Here is a 25,591-nt window from a genome sequence, read left to right as displayed (position 1 = left end):
GTGGCAGAACATGGCTGGAAGATATATGAAAAAATACAAGGACTGTAGTACAATTTCAATCTCCCTACAATGATCTCAGGACAAGTATGGCAGCAATAAAAAGGACTGCTGCACTCAAAAGTGTGGACAAATAAACAAGATATCTGTGCAGAAAGGAGAAACAGCATATTTGCTTTTAAAAAAGCAGTTGGTTTGCACAGCAGCGTGCAAACAGCAATGCAGCTATAAGGGAGCCTTCTAGGGCAGCCTAACAAGCTACAGAGCTGATGCACAAAGATATAGCCTTAATAGTCCCTGCAAAAAAAAGGTGGTGTTGGACAGTGGAAATCGCTACAGCACAAGCAGTTTGGGGGTTAATCTTCCCTCCCTAACTATATCCCTTCTTCTGATGAAGCTGCAGCGATCTCTCCCTATGCTACGATCGGCAGAAGTAAGATGGCGGTCAACGTGCACGCCCCTTTATAGCCCCTGTGATGCCGCAGAAAGCAAGCCGATCACTGTCATGCCCTTCTCTAAGATGGGGACCGAGACCTATGTCACCATGCTGCCCACACTCTGCATCCTCCTTCATTGGCTGAAAAATGGCGCTGAAAGCGTCATACGAAATGCGACTTTGGCGCGAAGATCACCGATAGCATGGCCGATCCCACACCAGGATCGGGTCGGGTTTCATGAAACCCGACTTTGCCGAAAGTCGGCGATTTTTGAATTTGTCCCATCCATTTCGCTCAACCTTACTTACCACCTTTTCTGTAGTATACGTTATCTGCCCTACCTGACAATGCACATGCTACTACTACCTCCTCTCCCTGCTGATTTCTCTTATTTGAAAAAAAGAGAAGGAAGAGCAGAAATATCAATCAGAATCAGAAGATCTGTAACATTTTTTCAGATTAATCAGCTAGGAAATTGATAATCTACCAGAGAAAAATGCTGCAATATGTTTACAGAAGATTACACATGTTGTAGAAAGTTGTGCACCACTCCATCGGGAAGCAAAATGAAGAATAAAAATAAAATCTGTGTGAATATGTAGCTTTCCTAGTGAAAATTGTGTTTAAGTCAGAATGGTTGTGAGTCGAAATGTGCTGCTTCCACAGTTCAAAGAGCTATGGAGGAGATTTAGTTTTACAAATATAGAACGGACAGTGGCCTATTGGATGACATAAATACCTTAAGGTACCGTCACATTCAGCGACGCTGCAGCGTCGCTGTTTAGGTCGCTGTAGAGACGTCAAACACAGCAGCTCCACAACGATGTAGGAGTGATCCAGTGACGTAACGATGACTCACTTATCGTTCTCACAGGTCGTTAGCTCCATGTAATACATCGCTGGCATCGTTGCTTTTGCTGTCAAACACGACGATACACGCCGATCTGACGACCAAATAAAGTTCTGGACTTCTAGCTCCGACCAGCGATATCACAGCAGGATCCTGATCGCTGCTGCGTGTCAAACACAACGAGATCGCTAACCAGGACACTACAACATCACGGATCTTTGTCATTCTCGTTGTAAAGTTGCTGAGTGTGAAGGTACCTTTAATCCTAAACCTGGAAAGTAATTTAAATAAGGTTCAGGGTGTTGACTTCCTTCTTTGAAGATTTACTTTGATGATCTAGGTTTACTTTGCTTACTCAGGATTGTGTGCCATAGCCTTGGAACAAGCTTAAAGGAGTTGTCGATCATTACGTTTCCATATTGCTGGTCAAGTTTCCTGATGTTTTCTTGACCTCCTGATGGGAACAGTGCATAACCTTGGAAGCTAATCCGTGAATGAGTCAGAATAAAGAAATTAAAGCTAGGATAACACAGTTTCCATTATATTAGAAATACGGTTTGACCTAGAGAATAGGCCAGAAAAATTTTAAAGGTCCACCGATGGTGGCTCAGCTTACCAAGCCCATGAACTTTGGACACGGACAGTGGATTTGTGAACAGTCAGTTGAGAAAGGTGATGGTGGAACTTGTGAATAGCGAATACATGCTACTGAGGTTTCTTGTCTCAATGATGTAAGTTGTCGGATAATTTCAGGATCATTGATACTTTGTCTTAAGGTTGGGTTTATTAACTAGAAATTGGATCTGTGTCCTAGGAATGACAGAAGATGGTTTCTTCCAGTAATAATACTCTAGATTATTCTCTAGTATAGTATTTAAATATTTAAATGATTACTCTAGAAAAAAATGGATAAAAGACAATATTCAGCATTTCATATCACTTTTTTTTCTCCAGGGAAAACCAGAATCCACTCAGTTTTATCACAATGAGAATTTAACTGCTCTGGTCGCAGATTTGTTTGGGGCTGGAATGGAGACCACATCCACCACATTGAGTTGGGGGATCCTTCTGATGATGAAATATCCAGAAATTCAATGTAAGAAATGAATTAAAAGGATTTTAAAAGAATAAAAATATACTGAGTATACAATTTAAGATCACATAAGGTCCTTCACCAGTATTATTTATTTTTTGACATATTATTAATGATGAGCGAGTGTACTTGTTGCTCGGGTTTTCCGAGCATGCTAGGGTGTCTCCAAGTATTTGTTAGTGCTGGGAGATTTCGTTTTCGTTGCCGCAGCTGTATGATTTACGGCTGCTAGACAGACTGAAAACGTGTGGAATGCCTGTTTGTTAGGGAATTCCCACATGTTCAGGCTGTCTAGCAGCCGTAAATAATGCAGCTGAGGCGAGGAAAACTAAATCTTCGAGCACTAACAAATACTCGGAGATCACCCGAGCAAAGAGTATACTCGCTCATCACTAATCATTATCATATCATTGAGCACAGTGGAAGACAGAATGAGTGAGTCCACACGGGCCGGCCTTACAAATAGCTTCTCAAAGAATTGAAGTAAGAAATGCGCTTTTGTCACTTAGCTCAGACATTGTAACATGTTCAATGCAATCGCACATCAACATATTTATAGACAAAGTATAAAAATATAGGATACACATGGTGGATATAATATTGTCCGATCTTTACTTCACTCCCTATATCCAATCACTAACATGCTCAAATCACCTGCACCTCAGAAAATTCTTCAGAATTCAACCATTTCTCACCTTTGAAACTGCAAAAACTCTTATTGTTGCTCTGATTCTATTCTTGACAACTGCAACTTGCTACTTATCGTTCTTCTGTCTAAACTATCCTATTTATCCTTAAAGCAGTAGTCATGGTTATATTTCTGTACATCCACTCCACTGACGCCTTTTCTCTGTGCCAGTCATTGCACTGGTTACCCATGCACTATAGAATACAACATAAACGTATCACATTCACCAACAAAGCTTTCTACAGTGTTGCAAATCGAGCTGAACACTCTTGTCTCTGTATACCACCCTGTCATCTCCATCCGCAGTGCTGCAGCACCCTACATCTGTTCCTTTATCTATATCTAACACACAACACATGCCCTCAACCCTTCACCACCTTACATCTCCTCCTCATCTCAGTGTACCACCCTACTTGTGCTCTCCATTCTGCTAATGATTTAAGATGAACATCCTTTATAATTTGCAGCACCCACTCATACATTGAGGACTTTTCTTGTGTTGGATCAGTTCTCTGCAATGAACTACCCCATCTGATAAGTTCCCAGTGTTCACAGTTTTAAGTGTGGCTTAAAAACACATCTCTTTGGACAGGTCAATTACCTGACTAATCTAACAGTTCTTCATATCTTCATTTTCCTCAGAATCTTATCCTTTCTATCTTCAGTTTCCACATTTCTTAGCACTTTACACTATTTATTGTATTGATTGTTGAACCATATAATACATGGAGCATTTCCCTGTAAATTGTAAATGGAATTTAATATATAAGTACACACTATATAGGAGTTACATACAGTACAGACCAAAAGTTTGGACACACCTTCTCATTTAAAGATTTTTCTGTATTTTCATGACTATGAAAATTGTACATTCACACTGAAAACATCAAAACTATGAACTAACACATGTGGAATTATATACTTAACAAAAAAGTGTGAAACAACTGAAGTTATGTCTTATATTCTAGGTTCTTCAAAGTAGCCACCTTTTGCTTTGATGACTGCTTTGCACACTCTTGGCATTCACTTGATGAGCATCAAGAGGTAGTCACCGGGAATGGTCTTCACTTCACAGGTGTGCCCTGTCAGGCTTAATTAGTGGGATTTCTTGCCTTATAAATGGTGTTGGGACCATTGTGTTGTGCAGAAGTCTGGTGGATATTAAGACAACAAAAAAGCAGCTAAGTAAAGAAAAATGAGTGGCCATCATTACTTTATGAAATGAAGGTCAGTCAGTCCAAAAAATTGGGAAAACTTTGAAAGTGTCCCCAAGTGCATTTGCAAAAACCATCAAACGCTACAAAGAAACTGTCTCACATGAGGACCGCCCCAGGAAAGGAAGACCAAGAGTCACCTCTGCTTCTGAGGATAAGTTTATCCGAGTCACCAGCCTCAGAAATCGCAAGTTAACAGCAGCTCAGATTAGAGACCAGGTCAATACCACACAGAGTTCTAGCAGAAGACACATCTCTACAAGATCTATTAAGAATACCACCACAAGAAAAAAAGATGATACTAGGTCTAATAAAGTATCAAAACATAACAACTTTATTATTAAAATCATTTAGACAAAAGGTGAACAGAAATGACAATACAAAGTTGTATATACAAGGATATTGTGCAAAACAGCAGGAGGTTTTTGTATCCAGGGATATAATAATAATCACCAATAATTATTCAGATATTGCAACTGTTTAAGAAAACATGATATTCATAACTATTACTGCAATTAGCGGGAGGCATCTATTACAAAATGATTAGTGCTGCCAAAATTCCCATAGCCAGCAAATACCACTCATCGTCATTATGGCGCCAGTAGCCACACATATAATCCATAAAAGGTGCCGTATAAGGCTACTTTCACACTAGCGTCGGTACGGGCCCGTCGCAATGCGTCGGGCCGACTTACTGACGCATGCTGTGAAATAATTGCAAGACGTGGGCAGCAGATGCAGTTTTACAGGGCATCCGCTGCCCCATTGTAAGGTCCGGGGAGGAGGGGGCGGAGTTTCGGCCGTGCATGCGTGGTCGAAAATGGCAGATGCGACCCACACAAAAACTTTACATGGAACTTTTTTTGTGCCGACGGTCCGCCAAAACACAACGCATCCATCGCATGATGGATGCGACGTGTGGCAATCCGTCGCAATGCGTCACTATTGCAAGTCTATGGAGAAAAAAACGCATCCTGTGGGCAACTTTGCAGGATGCATTTTTCTCCAAAACAACGCATTGCAATGGACATCACACGTCGCTAGTGTGAAAGTAGCCTAAGCCGCTATTTACCCACCACAATGCAGATAGGATCTCCTGGGACTTGCCCAGTCCCAGGAGATCCTGTCTGCATTGCGGTGGATAAATAGTAGCATATACGGCACCTTTCATGGATTAATTGTGTGGCTACTGGTGCCATAATGGTGATGAGTGGTATTTGCTGGCTATGAGAATATTGGCAGCGCTAATAATGTTGTAATAGATGCCTCCCGCTAATTGCAGTAATAGTTATGAATATCATGTTTTCTTAAACAGTTATTATTATTATATCCCTGGGTACAAAAACCTCCTGCTGTTTTTGCACAATATCCTTGTATATACAACTTTGTATTGTCATCTCCATTCACCTTTTGTCTAAATGATTTTAATAATAAAGTTGTTAGGTTTTGATACTTTATTAGACCTAGTATCGTTTTTTTCTTGTGGTGGTATTGTAAATATGATGATGGGTGCAAAGGTCCTTGGATATATAGGTACAATATAATGAGTATATCTACCATGCAGAAACGCCATATAAGTTGCTATCTAAGAACAGTTAAGAGGAGACTTTGTGCAGCAGTAAAATAGCTTCTAGGAAACCACTGCTAAGGACAGGCAACAAGCAGAAGAGACTTGTTTGGGCTAAAGTACACAAGGAATGGACATTAGACCAGTGTAAATATGTGCTTTGGTCTGATGAGTCCAAATTTGAGATCTTTGGTTCCAACCACCGTGTCTTTGTGCGACGCAAAAAAGGTGAACGGATGTACTCTACGTGCCTGGTTCCCACCGTGAGGCATGGAGGAGGGTGTGTGATAGTGTGGGGGTGCTTTGCTGGTGACACTGTTGGGGATTTATTCAAAATTGAAGGCATACTGAACCAGCATAGCTACCACAGCATCTTGCAGAGGCATGCAATTACATCTGGTTTGCGTTTAGTTGGACCATCATTTATTTTTCAACAGGACAATGACCCCAAACACACCTCCAGGCTTTGTAAGGGCTATTTGACCAAGAAGGAGAGTGATGGGGTGCTACGTCAGATGACCTGGCCTCCACAGTCACCAGACCTGAACCCAATCGAGATGGTTTGGGGTGAGCTGGACCCCAGAGTGAAGTCAAAAGGGCCAACAAGTGCTAAGCATCTCTGGGAACTCCTTCAAGATTGTTGGAAGACCATTCCCGGTGACTACCTCTAGAAGCTCATCAAGAGAATGCCAAGAGTGTGCAAAGCAGTCATCAAAGCAAAAGGTGGCTACTTTGAAGAACCTACAGTATAAGACTATATATATATATATATATATATATATATATATATATATTTTCAGTTGTTTCACACTTTTTTGTTAAATATATAATTCCACATGTGTTATTTCATGGTTTTGCTGCCTTCAGTGTGAATGTACTTTCCAATTTTCATAATCATGAAAATACAGAAAAATCTTTAAATGAGAAGGTGTGTCCAAACTTTTTGTCTGCACTGTAAATACAATTATTCATTTTTAATCATTATCATTTATTTATTATTTTTCACTGTTTAAACCAAGAGCTTCTACATGTACATGTGTTAGACATCGAGATCCCACAGCTGCACAGGGGGAACGTCAAGCCATGTCTTCTGCAGTCTACCATTCTTCTTCTGCCACAGAGGATCCTGCTCAGCAGAGACGTCAGTCCCAGCCTCTTGCTCAGGATAATGCTGTGCTTTTGATTGCTGCTGCTGTCCGAGATTCAGCTATAGCAACCAGCATTAGTCAGCGGCGAGCAGATGCTCCTGGGACTAAGTCCTGCTTTTCCCCATCTGAGCATGTCCATGAGATGACCACTCTTTGGTGGTCGGAGGTCACATGTTCAGGTCCTCAAGCAGCTCGGAATGGGCCATCGGTAAGGTCCCGGAAGGCTGGGGCTATAAAAGGATCGGCCTATAATCGTGGTGTGTGTGCAAGCTAGTATGTTTCAGGTGAAAGCTCCGAATGATCCCCTTCCCTCTGATTGTGTATGTAAATTGGGTGATTGGAGTCAGAGACAGTCCCCAGTAGTGGCATTGCCTGTACACCACAGTGCGCCACTGTGTCTACCATTAGCGACCAACAGTTTACATCTCTGCACGGTGGACCCCAGGCTGCGAACGCACCTTATTACTACCTTTATATTTATTTAGTGCATTCCACCAGCCTTAACATTATACTAGCGCCAGGGTCTGGCTAGTAATGGCGTACAAACAGCAACTACAGCAGTACATCCAGCAGCTGGACGGCAGGTTTGCGGCTCTCGAGCGTGCCTGAGAGGTTCTCAGGTGATAGCAAGTCATGCAGGGGATTCGCGAACCAGTGTGCAATACACCTGAGTAACTGGCTGCACGTTTCCCCTCCAAGTGGGCTAAAGTGGGATTTATTATTTCCCTTCTGTCGGACAGGGTATTGGAGTGGGCTACGCCGCTGTGTGAGCGTGATGATCATGTGGTGCAGACTGCTCCGTGGTTTCTGAGCTGTCTGAAGCAGGTCTTCTTGGGACCGTGAGTCACCCATGATACGGTGCTCCAAATGCTGGCATTGACACAGGGCTCATCCATGGTCACTCACTTTGCCGTCCACTTTCGGACTTTAGTATGTGAGCTGGAGTGGCAGGATAAAGTCCTCATCCCTGTCTTGTGGAGGGGGCTGGCTGACTATGTGAAAGACGCTTTGGCCACTAGGGAGATTCCGACCACACTGGAGGAGCTAATATCCGTCTCCACTCGCATCGACCTTCGTTTCTCCGAGCGAAGGTTGGAGCGAGCTAGTGTCAGCAGAGGTTTCAGCTGGCTCCTAACTTTGCCAGACCTCTGGAATCCCCGCATCAGGCATCTGAGCCCCAAGAGGCCACGGAGGTTTCACGAGCGGGATTTAAGCCCCAGACTGCTCGTGCACTCATGATCTGCCATGTCTGCTGGCAGTCAGAACATTTTGCCTCCAGATATCCTCAGCAATTAGGAAAACATCCCTGTCTAGTGGCTATAGGAGGAGGCTCTCTAGACACAGCGGCATTTTCTTCCAAATTGTCTTTCAAGAGGACACTTTCAATAGGCCCATCCACTCAAGCGGGGGAGGTTTGTGTGGATTTCTGGGCGGAGGGCAATTTCATGTCTTTGGCCTTTGCCCAATGGCATGCAATACCTCTGGTGATGCTCACCAAGCCAGTCACCGTTCGAGTGGTAAATGTGTCAACACTACCCTCACAGATCACACACCAGACCATCCCACTCACTCTCACCATATCTCCAGCTCATAAGCAGATAATATCCTTGTTGTTAATACCTGAAGGTATAGATGAGGTCTTATTAGGGGAACCCTGGTTACACCACCATTCTCCTCATATAGGGTGCTTCTCTGGGAGAATATTGGGATGGACTTAGTCGTGTGAGGGTAGATGTCAGAGGGAGTGTGTTCAGGTGGCTTCAACAGCATTGCCCGCAGATCTTTCTTCTCTCCCCAAACTCTATTGGTCATATGCGGACATGTTCTCCAAGAAAGCTGTGGAGACTCTTCGGCCTCACCACCCTATGACTGTTATATTAACCTATTGCCTGGTGCTGAGCCTCCCTGGGGTCAAGTCTACCCGTTATCTCTCCCGGAGATGGACGCAACATCTCAGTACATCAAGAAGAATCTGGCAAGAGGATTCATTAGGAAGTCAGTGTCACCAGCAGGGGCTGAATTATTCTTCGTGCAGAAGAAGAACGGGAAATTACATCCATGCATTGACTACAGGGGTCTTATTGCTATTACCACCAAAAATAAATACCCTCTGCCTCTAATCTCCGAACTCTTTGCTAGGTTGCGGTGAGCAAGGGTATTTAAAAAATTAGATATGTGGGGCGCCTATAACCTGATGTGCATCCGTGAGGGGGATGAGTGGAAGATGGCATTTAACACCAGTGGCGGCCACTATGAATAACTGGTGATGCCCTTCTGGCTCTGTAATGCCCCTGCCGTTTTCCAAGACTTTGTGAATGCTATCTTCTGGGATATGGTATCCACCTCGGTTGTAGTCTATGTGGAAGATTTTCTCATCTACTCTTCAGATATAGACTCCCACCAGAGAAACTCCCTCTATGCCAAGTTGGAGACGTGTATGTTTGAGCAGGAGTCCTTGTCTTTCCTGGGCTATATCATCTCCACCCAGGGATTGGCCATGGATCCTGCCAAGCTACAGGCTGTGATGGACTGGCAGGAGCCCCATTCTCTTAAAGCAGTGCAGCGCTTTATGGGGTTCATTAACTATTATCACCATTTCTTTCCCCACTTCTCAACTTTGGTAGCTCCCCTGGTTGCCCTCACCAACAAGGGAGCTAATCCCAAATTGTGGTCGGAGGAGGTCTCCAAGACCTTTTTCTCTATTAAGTCTCACTTTGCTAGTGCTCCCATTTTACATTGCCCCGATGTTGACAAACCATTTATCATAGAGGTGGATGCCTCTTCCGTCGGTGCTGGAGCCGTCCTTTTTACAGAAGGATGCTCAAGGTCGGAAGCATCCTTGCTACTTTTCTCCAAGACCTTCTAACTGGCGGAGAGGAATTATTCCATCGGGGACAGGGAGTTGCTAGCAATGAAGTTGACTTTTTCAGAGTAGAGACACCTCCTAGAGGGGGCTCATTACCCCATCCAAGTATTCACCGACCACAAAAATTTGGTGTATTTGCAAACTGCCCAGCGGCTGAACTTTCGCCAGGTCAGATGGTCCTTGTTCTTCTCCCAATTTCACTTCACACTCTATTTTTTCTGCGAGGAGAAGAACTTTCATGCCGACACTCTCTCCTGCTTCGGAGTGTCATCTGAGGAGGAACAGGAACCTCAGCGTATTGTCCCTTCAGAGAGCCTGAAAACTGTGGCCCCGGTTTTGCTAGAGTCTGTGCCTCCAGGCAAAACTTTTGTCCTTCCTAATTTGCGATCGGAGGTTCTTTCTTGGGCTCATTTGTCCAGGGTGTGTGAACATTTTGGGACTAAGAGGTCATCTGGTGGTCTCCTAGGGTGCTTGACAAAGAAGACCATATTTAGGCATGTGTCTCCTGTGCCAAGAATCTGTCTCCTTGGCAGAGTCCTGCTGGTTTATTGTACTCCTGCCACTGTACTCGTGGCAGATAGGCCCTGGGAGATGGTCAGGATAGACTTTGTGGTGGGCTTATCCAAGCCCCATAGCTGCACCGTTATCTGGGTAGTCACTGACCATTTCTCTAAAATGGTACATGTGGTGCCTCTTCCGCAGATACCTTCAGCATGGGCTTTGGCAGTGTTGTTCATCAAACACATTTTTTGCCTACACGGCATGCCTGAACAAAATAGTCAGTGACTCGGGTCCCCAATTCGAATCTTGGTTCTGGAGAGAGCTCTGTCATCTGCTTAGCATAGAGTTAAATCTCTCTTTGGCTTACTATCCCAAGACAAACAGGTTGTTTGAGAGCTCCGCCAGGCAGGATGACTGGGCATCCTTGCTACTGTGGGCAGAATTTGTGCTGGACAGCGCCATTGCCAACTCCACTGGGAATTCCCCGATCCTCTTTAATTACGACCAGCATTGGCATGTCCCCGTGCCCATGCCCATGTAATCCACCGTGTCTAGGATGGCAGACTGAGCGGTGGAGGCACATGACATTTGGGACCGCACACAGTATGCCATCCGTTCCTCCAAGAATAAAATGAGGGTCTCCGCCGATGTGCATCAGTGCCCCACTCCAACTTTTGCCCCTGGTGACTTCGTGTGGCTCTCTGCCCATAACATCAGGCTGTGACTTGAGTCCACTAGGTTTGCTCCTCACTACATAGGTCACTTCAAGGTCATGGAACAGGTCAAACCTGTGGTCTACCATCTGGCCCTTCCTCCACGCCTAGGTATCACCGACGCCTTTCATATGTCCCTCCTAAAACCCGTTCACATGTCCCTGTTTTCTGAGTCATCTGCCGGGACATCGGGCTCATCCGCGGACAAATATGAGGTAAACGCCATTGTCGGGTCCAATGTGGTACGTAGCAAAAATTATTTCTGGTGGACTGGAATGGTCATGGGCCAGAGGACAGGACCTGGGAACCAATTGAGCACATTGGGGCTCCTCAGCTCATTGCAGCATTTGAGTTTAGTGAGGCCCAAGGAGGGGGGCCCTAAGAGGGTGGTAATGTTAGGCATCAAGATACCGCCACTGCACAGGGGGAATTTTGAGCCATGTCCTCTGCAGGCTCCCATTACTTCTTCTGCCACAGATGATCCTGCTCAGCAGAGATGTTGGTACCAGCATCTTGCTCAGGCTAATGCTGTGCATTTGGTTCTGGCTGCCATCCCAGCTTCAGATATAGCAACAAGCATTAGTCAGCGGCGAGCATACTCTCCTGGGATTACACTCATTGGTGGTTGGAGGTCACATGGTCAGGTCCACAAGCAGCTCGGATTGGGCTATTAGCAGGGTCCCAGAAGACTGTGGCTATAAAAGGATTGCACGGCTTTGGTATCATCACCTGACCATGTTCTTCAACAATGGCTAAAAAGTCACATCCTGTTAGGTGTTGATTTCCTACTGCTGCACAGGGGGAATCTCAAACCATGTCCTCTGCAGTCTCCCATTCTTCCCCAGCCCCAGAGGAGCCTGCTCAGCAGAGACACTGGTCCCAGCATCTTGCTCAACCTCATGCTGTGCATCTGGTTACCTCCGTCATTCCTGGTTCTGCTATTATAACCAACAGTAGCCAGTGGCGAGCAGAATTTCCTGGGACCAAATTCTGCTTTTTCTCAACCGAGCATGCCCGTGGGACGACCTCCCATTGGATGTTGGTGTCACATGCTCAGTTCCTCAAGCATCCCTGATTGGACCACTGGGAAGACCCTGGAAGGATGCCGCTATAAAAGATTTGCATGGCCTCTCGGCCATGCGCTAGTGTAAAACTTATATCGTGTGGGTGTGAATGAGTGTTTGATAACTGGTTAAATTACATAATCAATCCCCTCCCTTGCGTTGCTGTATGTGTTTTGGGTGTTGGAGCTGACTTGCACCAGTCTGTGCCATCCTGCACAAGGCACGATCATACTGTGTTGTCTCAGCAGCATTCGCCAGTGCGGCGCTGTGCTCAGGTGTGCTTTCCGGTCCCTAGCTAGGGTGGTTAGTGGCGTCCACCAGAGCAGCGCTGTGCTAAATCTGTATTATTTAGGTTTCTCCCTGTCACCGCAGTTGAGGCGCCGAGCAATAGTGGATCTACAGGGACTCTAACCCTGTGTCCTTGGGGCAGAGTCCTGTGACCTAACACTAGAATTCCCTCAGCGGTATTGCGGCCTTGTGAAGCAACAAGGTTCGTCTCCTTACTTACTGGGTGAAGTTAACCCATGTGCGTTCACATTATACCACCATATAGTCTGCCATTACCGAGTAGCAGGTGTCATCTTTACACGGTGGACTCCGGGCTGCGAACGCACCATATATCTTTCTTTATATTATTTGAAGCATTCTGCCAGCCCTAACTAGTGTTGAGCGATACCGTCCGATACTTGAAAGTATCGATATCGGATAGTATCGGCCGATACCCGAAAAGTATCGGATATCACCGATACTGATAACCGATACCCGATACCAATAGAAGTCAATGGGACACCAAGTATCGGAAGGTATCCTCATGGTTCCCAGGGTCTGAAGGAGAGGAAACTCTCCTTCAGGCCCTAGGATCCATATTAATGTGTAAAATAAAGAATTAAAATAAAAAATATTGATATACTCACCTCTCCGGAGGCCCCTGCAACTTACCTGTGTTAACCGGCAGCCTTGTTTGCTGAAAATGCGCGCGTTTAGGGCCTTCCGTGACGTCACGGCTTCTGATTGGTCGCGTGCCGCCCATGTGACCGTGACGCGACCAATCAGAAGCCGTGACGTCATTCTTAGGTCCTAAATGCATAGAATTCGGCATTTAGGACCTGAGAATTACGTCACGGCTTCTGATTGGTCGCGCTGCAGTCACATGGGCGGCATGCGACCAATCAGAAGCCGTGACGTCACTGAAGGCACGAAACGCGCGCATTTTAAGCAAAGAAGGCTGCCGGTTCCCTCGAGAAGGCTGCCGGTTCCCTCGGTAAGGTGCAGGCTGCGTCGGAGAGGTGAGTATAGCAATATTTTTTATTTTAATTCTTTATTTTACACATTGTAGCGATCCCGATACCAATTCCCGATACAACAAAAGTATCGGATCTCGGTATCGGAATTCTGATATCGCAAATATTGACCGATACCCGATACTTGCGGTATCGGAATGCTCAACACTAGCCCTAACACATCCCAATAGGGATATAATATATAAATATAAAAATAATGATGAGCGCTGGGGACTAGTGAAAGACATGGTCAAATGATGTGACGTCACATGTATCAAGAGTTATAGAAACTGAGCAGATGTTCAAGATGTCTGTGGTGATAGGAGAAAGTTTCCATAAAAATTTATAAATTCAACACTAACATATGGGTAATGTACCAGATTATAGCATCTATAGGAAAGACACTGAACGTAAACTTATATTTGATAGCAAAGAATAATGTAGTAAAGTTGTATCTAGGATTACAAATTGATAGCCTAGCCTTAGAAAAGGACATAAATGTTTGAGTTGTGAGGGTCCCAGAGGTCAGTGACTTTGATAGAACCAATTGTCTGTGGTGCTCGCTGGAGATTATGGTCTGTTCAATGCTAGACATACTGACAGTCTCTTGATGTGGCTGCTCTTTGTGCTGTAGCTCAAACCCCATTCAAGTAAAGAAGTCTCAAAGTTGGTTTTGTCTACTGGAAAATTCCATGATTCCAAGGAGGTCGGTATGGGAAACAAGCTCTGCATTTTCACAATTTCTAGAATATTGGTTGAATTTCAATAGATATTGCAAAATATATTGATGATTTATTCTTAGCAGTTTGCAACTATTTTTTAAGATATATCAATCAACCCCCTAGAAAATATTTTTTGCTGCCTTCTGTGTTTAAAGATAGAATGTAATGTGTACATATTTGTACATATCTGTTTTGATAGTAAAAGTGCACAATGAAATTGAGCGAGTCATCGGATCGGCACAACTTCAGACAGAACACAGGAAACAAATGCCGTACACTGACGCCGTCATCCATGAAATCCTTAGGTTTGGGGATATTGCGCCATCTGGTTTGCATTCTACCTCTCAAGATGTCACTTTTCATGGTTATTTTATTCCAAAGGTAGTGCCACCATTTCTTTGTTTATTCTTTTGGGCCATAAAAAATTGAATGGTATTGTGATTTCAGACATAGACATGAGCTACTTTACCTGGGCAAACATGGACGTAGAGAAAAGGATGATGGAAAAGAAGAAGGTAATCTGTGAACAAAGCAGCAAAGTCCAGAGGACAATAGACTATAAATATTATATAGATAGAAAGGAGATCCATTACTGGATGGTGACATACAGTAGACTAGAGAATGAGAACTCAACTTCGAGAACTAGACACAAGACTTAAGTAATATGTCTTAAATGGGAAAGTAAAGAAGGAAATAAAGGTGAACAGATGTTAGGTCATCAAGAAAATTCTCAAATGTGATAGGGTCTAGTGTTGTCCCATCAGTTTATGAAGGCTATGGAACAGAAAGATTAAGTGGAAGCCAAACATTTACAAGATACAACTATGGCAGAGAGAAACATTAGGACATCATTAGTTAGCCATAGGACTAAAAAGGAGAATGGTCTCAAGACGTTGTGCGTTATCAATGAGATTATGTTTCACTGAAAGGACAAAAGCTAAATCACAAATCGCCTTTCTTAAGGTAAACCTTCCAATTCTTCTAAAAAGCACATACACCACTCTTCTTTTTTGACTGTAAAAGTACAAATAAGCACCATAGCACATCTCAAGAAACAGGAGGTGGATAAAACTTTTCCTTTCTCCCAGCTCATGAAGTTAGAATGTAATCCCTTATAAAATCTAGTGATGATTACAACTGACTAGTGATGAGATCGGACAAAATTCTGCATCTCTGGCCTTTTCACTCATAGATGTGACTTTCAGGTATAATTAGGCCTCTGAGGTCACTGTGCACCCTGTCAAAGTGGCATGAGTTGTGAGTCACAACTCATGCCACAACTTGTGACATCATGGTCCATCACAATTTTACGACTCATAGTAACCTCCAAGGTCTGATCTCTGCCTGAAGTCCCATTCTAGACAGAAGAGACCGGACATGTGACATGATGGTGGAGAGAAGAGCCGCTGAGAACCGGATGCTGAGCAGCGAAGAAAGGGGAAAAGGTGAGCTTTAATATTAGTGAGGTTTTTAAAATTTTCGCTGGGCAGCTAGCTGGCATATTTACATGAAAACGTATTCTGGAGGCTATGAAATTATGTAAAATTCTTGTATTATTAAATTACACTCAAATAAATGAGCTCATCTATAGAACTTATCCTTTAAAGGATCCCCTTTAAATGGTACTGCCTAAATTAATTGCACTCCAATTTTTTAAGTAGTATTGCTTTTGTGTTTTTTTTTTCTTTACAACATTTACATTCCTTACCATACATTTTACAGAACCTTTTCTTCCAGGGAACAAGCGTGATTGCTGTTTTCCATTCGGCTCTCAGAGATAAAGATTACTTTGAGAAACCATATGAATTTTACCCAGAGCATTTTCTTGACTCCAATGGAAATTTTAAGAAGAATGAGGCCTTCATACCATTTTCAATGGGTAATGTTAATAATACATGACTTATTCTTTGGAGGGATAAGATCAGTGCATTAATAATATAATCATTACTAATTTACTAACAATACAATACTTATTCATTCAGAAAGCAAAATCTCCTACAGCTACATTGACAAAAAATGAGCATGCCCTCAAGGCCAAAATTAGCCTAGTCTCCAAGTGGATAATGTTTCCATGGAACCAACTTTGAAGGAGATATTAGGAAAAACACAGATAAAAAGATCTTTAAATCTAATAACACCTTCATGTATTTATTATTTTGGACTGCTTTACAGGGAAAAGAAGTTGTGCTGGAGAGATCTTGGCTAAAATGGAGATATTTCTATTTTTTACATCATTGCTGCAAAATTTCACATTCCATCCACCACCTGGAGCGAAACTGGACCTTACTCCTGCCCTGGGGTTTACAAATGCCCCACAACCTTATAAAATTTGTGCCGTGTCTCGCAGATAGATTATGATCACCTTCAATCCTAATGTGAAGGATACTTCACGTCGTAGAAAAAAAATTATTGTAAATAATTCAACAATTTTGTCATCTATCAGGAAATTTTTCTGCATACATTTTTTGTATCGTAATATTTTTAAATAAAATGATAACATGAAAAATAAACTATTATTATTAATAATAATAATAATAATAAAAAAAACTTTATACAACTTGTCTTAGATTGGGCTCTATTTTTTGTGGCGATTGAGGAAAGTCATCAAACAGGCCATGATCCCAGTATTGAGTTACATTAGTTCCAAGTTTAAAGTTTTCAGTTAGATCTAGATCTACAGTTTGGTGGAATTTCTTATGTCTGAGGCACATGACAGTGTTATCCAACTACACTGTGGTGTAATTAGAAAGTTCTGCTTCACATAAAAAAAGAATCAATGTCCCACTTTTCAGCCAATATTCTTGAGATCCATAAAAAATCTAATGTTATGTCGAGGTATAACATCTAGGATCACCACACATATGATCAGAACATTAAGAATAGGAATATTTGTATGTAATGATGCCGGATGATACCAGAAACAACTAATGATCTCACAAATGTATCTTCTGCCTTTCTGGTAATTAACTTCATTTATTCACATGTATAATCTTGCTGTATTTGAACTGTCATGCTATGATGGTCTTAGGTAGGGGACGGGGGCCTCAAACTGTACCTGGAACTGGTACTCTAGCTATCTCTGTCCCGGGGGTGCTCTTGATGGTAGAGAGGCCTGAAATTTCAACCTTACTATGCTCTTAATAATGCCTGGTCTTCCTCCAATCCAAGGAGCATGGGACAGAAATTTAATGTAAACAAGACATAAAAGACAAAAGAGGGGGTAACAGAAAATCATAATCTATCATACAAAAGCACTAATCAACAATAAGGAGAAGGATAGGGATAGGGAGGAATAAACTAAACAGGAACAGGGACGAGGAGATAAACACACACTTACTACAGAAAACCACAGAACACGTCCACGATAAGGCTATTATTGTTGCTGAGAACCTATCTAATGTGAATCTAATGTGATATTTGTATACATAGGCTTTATGACTGAGCACTCCACCCCTCAGCCTCAGGTGTTTTTAATAATAGGAGGATCCTACCTTGCTATATAAAAGTAGACTTCAGTCTAAGAGAGGATTCACAATAGATAGGTTCCTAGGAGAGATAATCGACTTATCGTGGCTTCCCAGTACGCATTAACTGGCCAATTTATGCGTCAAATATTATCTATTTTTTTCCTATTTTCTAGTGCAGTAATGCAGATCAAATTTCATATATTTAATGTTTCTATGCTATAGCGCTACAGAGTGTTACTTTATGTGTTGGCCATAAATGAATTTGGATCCAAGTCTCCACATCCAAGTTAATTGAAATCCTAAATTTAATGGCCACAAATCTTAGCCCAGATGAGACCTTAAAATAATTCAGCATTCCAGATAAGGCCCAAAAATAATTCAAACCCCAGATAGCGCCAAAATAACAGAATTCATTTTCAATAGACAAACGATGAGTTGATCAATTTCCAATTTATGTGTCAAAGAACAGCTTGGGTTCTGAATAAAGGAACAGAATAGGTCACAACAAATAATGTTTTTTATGCATTCTTATACATCATTTTTCCCCAACTTCAGTCCTCAAGGTCACCAACTGTGCTTGTTTTTAGCATTAACCTAATATTGCACAGTTGATTGAATTATCACCTGGGCAATACTAAGGAAATCCTGAAATCCTAATTTTTTTGGTGGCTCTTGAGGAGTGGAGTTTGGGAACGCTCCCCAACATCCTCTGATTTTTCTACCACTGGCCTGACGACGTGTACTTTACCTGATACACTGTTTTGCTTCAACTCGCATTGTTCTAGTTCTTTGGCTATGAGCGATAAAAAGAAAAAGCATTTAAAAAATATTACTTCTTGTGCCTATTCTTGTTGTGCTATTCCTTCATGCAGAATTAATTTTCTAACATTAATTTAGAGTCAAGATGAAACCCAAAATTAATTCACACCTATCAAAAAAAAATAATAATAATTGAGACTTAAGATCGGGTCCCAAAATGTGCTTTATAGTTATACTGACTATACACATTTTTATATTACTGTGCTTGTTATAACATTATTGGGAATGTAGGGAGAGAATTAGCTTTGCTGTCAAGGTAATACATTATTAGAAAGGACATTGGAAACAAGTATAACTTAAAGCTGTGTAAACTCTTTTAGGGTCAATTCATGCTCTGCAGAATTTTGGCAGATAGTTCAGTGACCGTCCTAAGCTATGGCTTTTGATAAGCTGATATAGTAGCGAGCTAAGGCAAATGAGTTTATGGGTGCAACTTTATCATTGACTTCTTAGAAAAAGTCACTTACATTGTAAACCATTCCATTTAGAAACGCACTTGGACTCTGTAAACTCACGTGCTCGTAATCAGTTTACCACTTATACCAGATGTTCTGGTTTTACCTCTAAACTTGGCTCACTTTTCACCTCTCAGGAGGACACAACAGCCACTTCTTCACTCAAGAACTCGCGTCGCCTGTTGCTACCTTCTGTGATTATTACGGTTGGCATTAATATTCCCTCTGAGACTTCACAGAGCGTGAGTTGGGAAGTTAGAAATATGGGTGCTGCTCCTTATACGGAAAGATTTCATACAAGGTGTCTAAAATTATTCATATACTTATGGAACAAAAACTTAGAAATTTTTAAAGTGAAGAAGTAACGACTTCTAAACTAGTTGTGAAAAAATGTGGACTCCCTTTCAAAAGTAGGAGAACTTTCACCCTTTTGTTTTTGTAGCAAGGAACGAAAAGCAAGGCTATCCAACAGTCAACCCTTTACTTAATGGTAACAATATCACTGTCATCCATCAAGCCTGTAGCTTTCCCTGCTAGCCTGCACAACTAATGGATCCAACCCATTTTCATCACCTGTTGCAATGGTTGGTTCCCACGGCCAGCATCGTCATCACCATTATTTTCACTCTGATTGTCAACCTGTCAGCCTTGACCCTTATCTGTATGAACTCTATGTCCCCATTCTTGTACACCTACTGCTGCGCATCAACCTCCTACTTATTATTTTCCTTCTCCATCAAATTATGCTACATATTACCTTCAGGGAATGTATAGTTGCCAAATCGGAATAGTCAAGCTGGCATGCAAAAAGTTAACTGTGTGTATAATATTTTCAAATTCACATTTTTGTTTTTTTACAATAATATTATCTCCCTGACCAAAAACCTTAACCAGATTGCTATACTGTTTGTTAGTTACATGTTTGGTAACTAATGTGCTTCAACATCTAGCAGTATTGTTGTGATAAACAAGGTTCTTATTTTTTTTTCAAAGCCAGTGTCCATTTAAGCTACTACACCACAGATTTCATTTATGGTGAGCTCACAGGACTAGTGATGTTGCAGAAACACTCACTCCTGTGATAAAACAGGCAGGAAAATGTGTTACCTCCGCTGTAAAGGTACCTTCACACGAAGCGACGCTGCAGCGATAGCGACAACGATGTCGATCGCTGCAGCGTCGCTGTTTGGTCGCTGGAGAGCTGTCACACAGACCGCTCTCCAGCGATCAACTATGCTGAGGTCCCCTGGTAACCAGGGTAAACATCGGGTAACTAAGCGCAGGGCCGCGCTTAGTAACCCGATGTTTACCCTGGTTACCAGCGTAAAATCTAAAAAAAACAAACAGCACATACTTACATTCACGTCCCCCTGCGTCCACTTCCTGACTGACTGAGCGCCGTACAGTGAGAGCAGAGCGGTGACGTCACCGCTGTGCTGCTTTCACTTTCACTTTGCGGCGCTGAGTCAGAGGAGGAAGCAGACTGCAGGGGACGCAATGTGAGTATGTGCTGTTTGTTTTTTTTACATTTTACGCTAGTAACCAGGGTAAACATCGGGTAACTAAGCGCGGCCCTGCGCTTAGTAACCCGATGTTTACCCTGGTTACCAGTGTAAAATATCGCTGGTATCGTTGCTTTTGCTTTCAAACACAACGATACACAGCGATCGGACGACCAAATAAAGTTCTGGACTTTATTTAGCGACCAGCGACATCACAGCAGGATCCTGATCGCTGCTGCGTGTCAAACGAAACGATATCGCTAGCGAGGACGCTGCAACGTCACGGATTGCTAGCGATATCGTTATAATGTCGTTTCGTGTGAAGGTACCTTAAGCCCCTGATGTGTTGTCTTTAGATTGAATTATGATAAGAAACTCCTGCTTTCCCTGGTCAAGATCTGTGCTATGTCCCAACCATCAACTGGATCAGCTCCACATGGTGGGACACAGGAAATAACACATTGCATAGCAGGGTCACATTTAAAAGATTATTTCAGCACAGGAACATTTATTTTTCAATGCATCCAATTGTGGAACTTATTATTCCAAGAATTGTTATTTAAGATGTACTTTGCTCATGGAACAACCCTATTATACAACTACAGTATGTGCAGGTAGGGACAACTTGGAGAGTTGCCAAAGAGCATAGTAGATAAGCAGGATATAAACAGAGAAAAAGGTGAAATGAGTTTTTCTCTGCTACACAAAACTTGTAGTCTTAAAGGAACACTCTTAGCAAAATGTATGCAGGGATTGTTAATAACAGTAGTGAAAATATCTATATATATAAGAGGCATCGTGATTACTCACTAAACCTGCCCCCCTGCACAGCAGCTCCGCCCCCACCACATCACCACACAAAATCCTGCCCCCAACCCATTACCACACACAATCCTGCCCCCACCACATTACCAGACAGAATCCCGCCCCCCCACCTATTTACCACACACAATTCCGCCCCCCGCCACATTACCACACACAATCCTGCCCCCCACCACATTACCACACACAATCTTGCCCCCCACCACATTACCACACACAATCTTGCCCCCCACCATTTCACCACACATAATCCCTCCCCCGCCACATCACCACTAGTGTTGAGCGATACCGTCCGATACTTGAAAGTATCGGTATCGGAAAGTATCGGCCGATACCGGCAAAGTATCGGATCTAATCCGATACCGATACCCGATACCAATACAAGTCAATGGGACTCAAGTATTGGACGGTATCCTGATGGTTCCCAGGGTCTGAAGGAGAGGAAACTCTCCTTCAGGCCCTGGGAACCATATTAATGTGTAAAATAAAGAATTAAAATAAAAAATATTGATATACTCACCTCTCCGACGCAGCCTGGACATCACCGCTGGTAACTGGCAGCCTGCTTTGTTTAAAATGAGCGCGTTCAGTACCTTCCATGACGTCACGGCTTCTGATTGGTCGCGTGCCGCTCATGTGACCGCCACGCGACCAATAAGAAGCCGTGACGTAATTCTCAGGTCCTAAATTCCTAGAAGGGAATTTAGGACCTGAGAGATGACGTCGCGGCTTGTGATTGGTCGTGTGGCGGTCACATGAGCGGCACACATAATCCCGCCCCCCATAACCACACATAATCCTGCCCCCCACCACGTCACCACACATAATCCCACCCCCTACCACGTCACCATACATAATCCCACCCCCCACCACATCACCACACATTCCTGCCCCCCACCCCTTTACCACACATAATCCCGCCTCCCCACCACATAACCACACATAATCCCGCCTCCTCACCACACAAAATTCTGCCCCCCACCACATCACCACACATAATCCCGCCCCCACCCCCACACATGTTCCCGCCCCCCACCACATCACCACCCATAATCTCGCCCCCCCAGCACATTACCACACATAATTCTGCCCCCACCACATCACCACACATAATCCCACCCCTCCACCACATCACTACACATAATCCCACCCCCCACCACATCACCACACATAATCCCACCCCTCCATCACATCACTAAGCATAAACCCGCCCCTGTTATGATCTGGTGGCCCAGGAGCAGCATGGACGAGCTCTGGAGAAGGTGGCCTCTTTACTAACCACAGACCCTGAACTTAACACCGCAACTAGAAGTAGCCGTGGGATGTTCCTGTCACTCCCTAGACACCTCGTCACAGCCGGAGGACTAATTACCCCTAAAGAAAGAAACAGGAAAACTATCTTGCCTCAGAGAAAATCCCCAAAGGAAAGACAGCCCCCCACAAATATTGACTGTGAGAGGAGTGGGAAATTACACACGCAGACTGAAAACAGAATTTAGCAAAGGAGGCCACGCTTAGCTAGAAAGAAAAGACAGGACAGAGTACTGTGTGGTCAGTATTAAAATACTACAAAAATCCACCACAGAGAATACAAAAATCTCCACACCTAACTAATAGTGTTGAGTAGTGTTGAGCATTCCGATACCGCAAGTATCGGGTATCGGCCGATATTTGCTGTATCGGAATTCCGATACCGAGATCCGATACTTTTGTGGTATCGGTATCGAAACAACATTAATGTGTAAAAGAAAGAATTAAAATAAAAAATATTGCTATACTCACCTCTCCGACGCAGCCTGGACCTCACCGAGGGAACCGGCAGCGTTGTTTGCTTAAAATGCGCGCTTTTCCTTCCTTCTGTGACGTCACGGCTTCTGATTGGTCGCGTGCCGCCCATGTGGCCGTGACGCGACCAATCACAGCAAGCCGTGACGTAATTTTCAGGTCCTTCTAGGCATTCAGTATTTTAAAATTACGTTCCGGCTTTGTGATTGGTCGCGTCGCGGTCACATGGGCGACGCGACCAATCACAAGCCGTGACGTCACGGGAGGCAGGAGACGCGCGCATTTTAAAATGCGCGCATGTCCAGCCTCCCGTGACGTCACGGCTTGTGATTGGTCGCGTCGCCCATGTGGCCGCGACGCAACCAATTACAGCAAGCCGTGACGTAATTTCAGGTCCTTCAGGATTTTAAAATTACGTTCTGGCTTGTGATTGGTCGCGTCGCGGTCACATGGGCGACGCGACCAATCACAAGCCGTGACGTCACGGGAGGCTGGACACGCGCGCATTTTAAAATGCGCGCGTCTCCTGCCTCCCGTGACGGCACGGCTTGTGATTGGTCGCGTCGCCCATGTGACCGCGACGCGACCAATCACAAAGCCGGAACGTAATTTTAAAATACTGAATGCCTAGAAGGACCTGAAAATTACGTCACGGCTTGCTGTGATTGGTCGCGTCGCGGCCACATGGGCGGCACGCGACCAATCAGAAGCCGTGACGTCACGGAAGGAAGGAAAAGCGCGCATTTTAAGCAAACAACGCTGCCGGTTCCCTCGTTGAGGTGAGTATAGCAATATTTTTTATTTTAATTCTTTCTTTTACACATTAATATGGATCCCAGGGCCTGAAGGAGAGTTTTCTCTCCTTCAGACCCTGGGAACCATCAGGGATACCGTCCGATACTTGAGTCCCATTGACTTGTATTGGTATCGGGTATCGGTATTGGATTAGATCCGATACTTTGCCGGTATCGGCCGATACTTTCCGATACCGATACTTTCAAGTATCGGACGGTATCGCTCAACACTAGTGTTGAGCATTCCGATACCGCAAGTATCGGGTATCGGCCGAAATTTGCGGGTATCGGAATTCCGATACCGAGATCCGATACTTTTGTGGTATCGGGTATCGGTATCGAAACAACATTAATGTGTAAAATTAAGAATTAAAATAAAAAATATTGCTATACTCACCTCTGCGACGCAGCCTGGACCTCACCGAGGGAACCGGCAGCGTTCTTTGCTTAAAATGCTCGCTTTTACTTCCTTCCGTGACGTCACGGCTTGTGATTGGTCGCGTGCCGCCCATGTGGCCGCGACGCGACCAATCACAGCAAGCCGTGACGTAATTTTCAGGTCCTCAATGCCTAATTCTAGGCATTCAGGATTTTAAAATTACGTTCCGGCTTGTGATTGGTCGCGTCGCGGTCACATGGGCGACGCGACCAATCACAAGCCGTGACGTCACGGGAGGCAGGAGACGCGCGCATTTTTAAAATTACGTCACGGCTTGTGATTGGTTGCGTGCCGCCCATGTGACCACGACGCGACCAATCACAGCAAGCCGTGACGTAATTTCAGGTCCTCAATGCAGAAATAGGCATCAGGACCTGAAATTACGTCACGGCTTGCTGTGATTGGTCGCGTCGCGGTCACATGGGCGGCACGCAACCAATCACAAGCCGTGACGTAATTTTAAAAATGCGCGCGTCTCCTGCCTCCCGTGACGTCACGGCTTGTGATTGGTCGCGTCGCCCATGTGACCGCGACGCGACCAATCACAAGCAATTTTAAATTCCTGAATGCCTAGAATTAGGCATTGAGGACCTGAAAATTACATCATGGCTTGCTGTGATTGGTCGCGTCGCGGCCACATGGGTGGCACGCGACCAATCACAAGCCGTGACGTCACGGAAGGAAGTAAAAGCGCGCATTTTAAGCAAAGAAGGCTCCCGGTTCCCTCGGTGAGGTCCAGGCTGCGTCGGAGAGGTGAATATAGCAATATTTTTTATTTTAATTCTTTATTTTACACATTAATATGGATCCCAGGGCCTGAAGGAGAGTTTCCTCTCCTTCAGACCCTGGGAACCATCAGGGATACCGTCCAATACTTGAGTCCCATTGACTTGTATTGGTATCGGGTATCGGTATCGGATTAGATCCAATACTTTGCCGGTATCGGCCGATACTTTCCGATACCGATACTTCCAAGTATCGGACGGTATCGCTCAACACTACTAACTAAAGGCATGGAGGGTAACTCTGCAACTCCAGAGCTTCCAGCTTGGCTGAATAAATCCTTACACAGACAAAGCTGGACAAGAAAGAACATTTCACTGAGCTATAAAGTCCACCGCATTTGGACTGCAAAAAACAAAGCCAGGACTTATCTTTGATGATTTGGACAATCCAGCAGGAGAAACCAAGCAGAGATGTGAATCCTCCAGAAAACAATGGACAACTGGCACTGACTAAAGGATCTAGCCAGAATAAGTAGCCCAGTCAGAATTGGTAGCAAGTGAAAGCACCTGATAACTGCTGAGATCAGCAGCAGTACCACTTACAACCACCGGAGGGAGCCCAATTCACAACACGCCCCCCACC

General features: G+C 43.9%; 1 protein-coding gene across 2 annotated transcripts in view; it reads left to right on the top strand.

Moving 5' to 3' along the window:
- The window catches only part of LOC143808717 (cytochrome P450 2K4-like), a 177,264-nt gene extending 160,629 nt beyond the window's left edge, over positions 1-16,635 (top strand). The window contains exons 7-10 of one of the 2 annotated variants that reach the window (XM_077291648.1): positions 2,239-2,380; positions 14,340-14,521; positions 15,878-16,019; positions 16,313-16,635. In XM_077291648.1, coding sequence (XP_077147763.1) covers positions 2,239-2,380; positions 14,340-14,521; positions 15,878-16,019; positions 16,313-16,491 — 645 coding nt within the window. In that variant the 3' untranslated portion in view covers positions 16,492-16,635. The remainder of the gene's footprint in view (positions 1-2,238; positions 2,381-14,339; positions 14,522-15,877; positions 16,020-16,312) is intronic. The other variant, XM_077291649.1, reaches the window with a different exon arrangement.
- Positions 16,636-25,591: the final 8,956 nt, after the last annotated feature.

The sequence above is a fragment of the Ranitomeya variabilis genome, chromosome 2 (genome assembly GCF_051348905.1).
Source record: "Ranitomeya variabilis isolate aRanVar5 chromosome 2, aRanVar5.hap1, whole genome shotgun sequence".
NCBI classification, from domain to species: domain Eukaryota; kingdom Metazoa; phylum Chordata; class Amphibia; order Anura; family Dendrobatidae; genus Ranitomeya; species Ranitomeya variabilis.
This window is presented reverse-complemented; position numbering and strand designations above follow the sequence as displayed.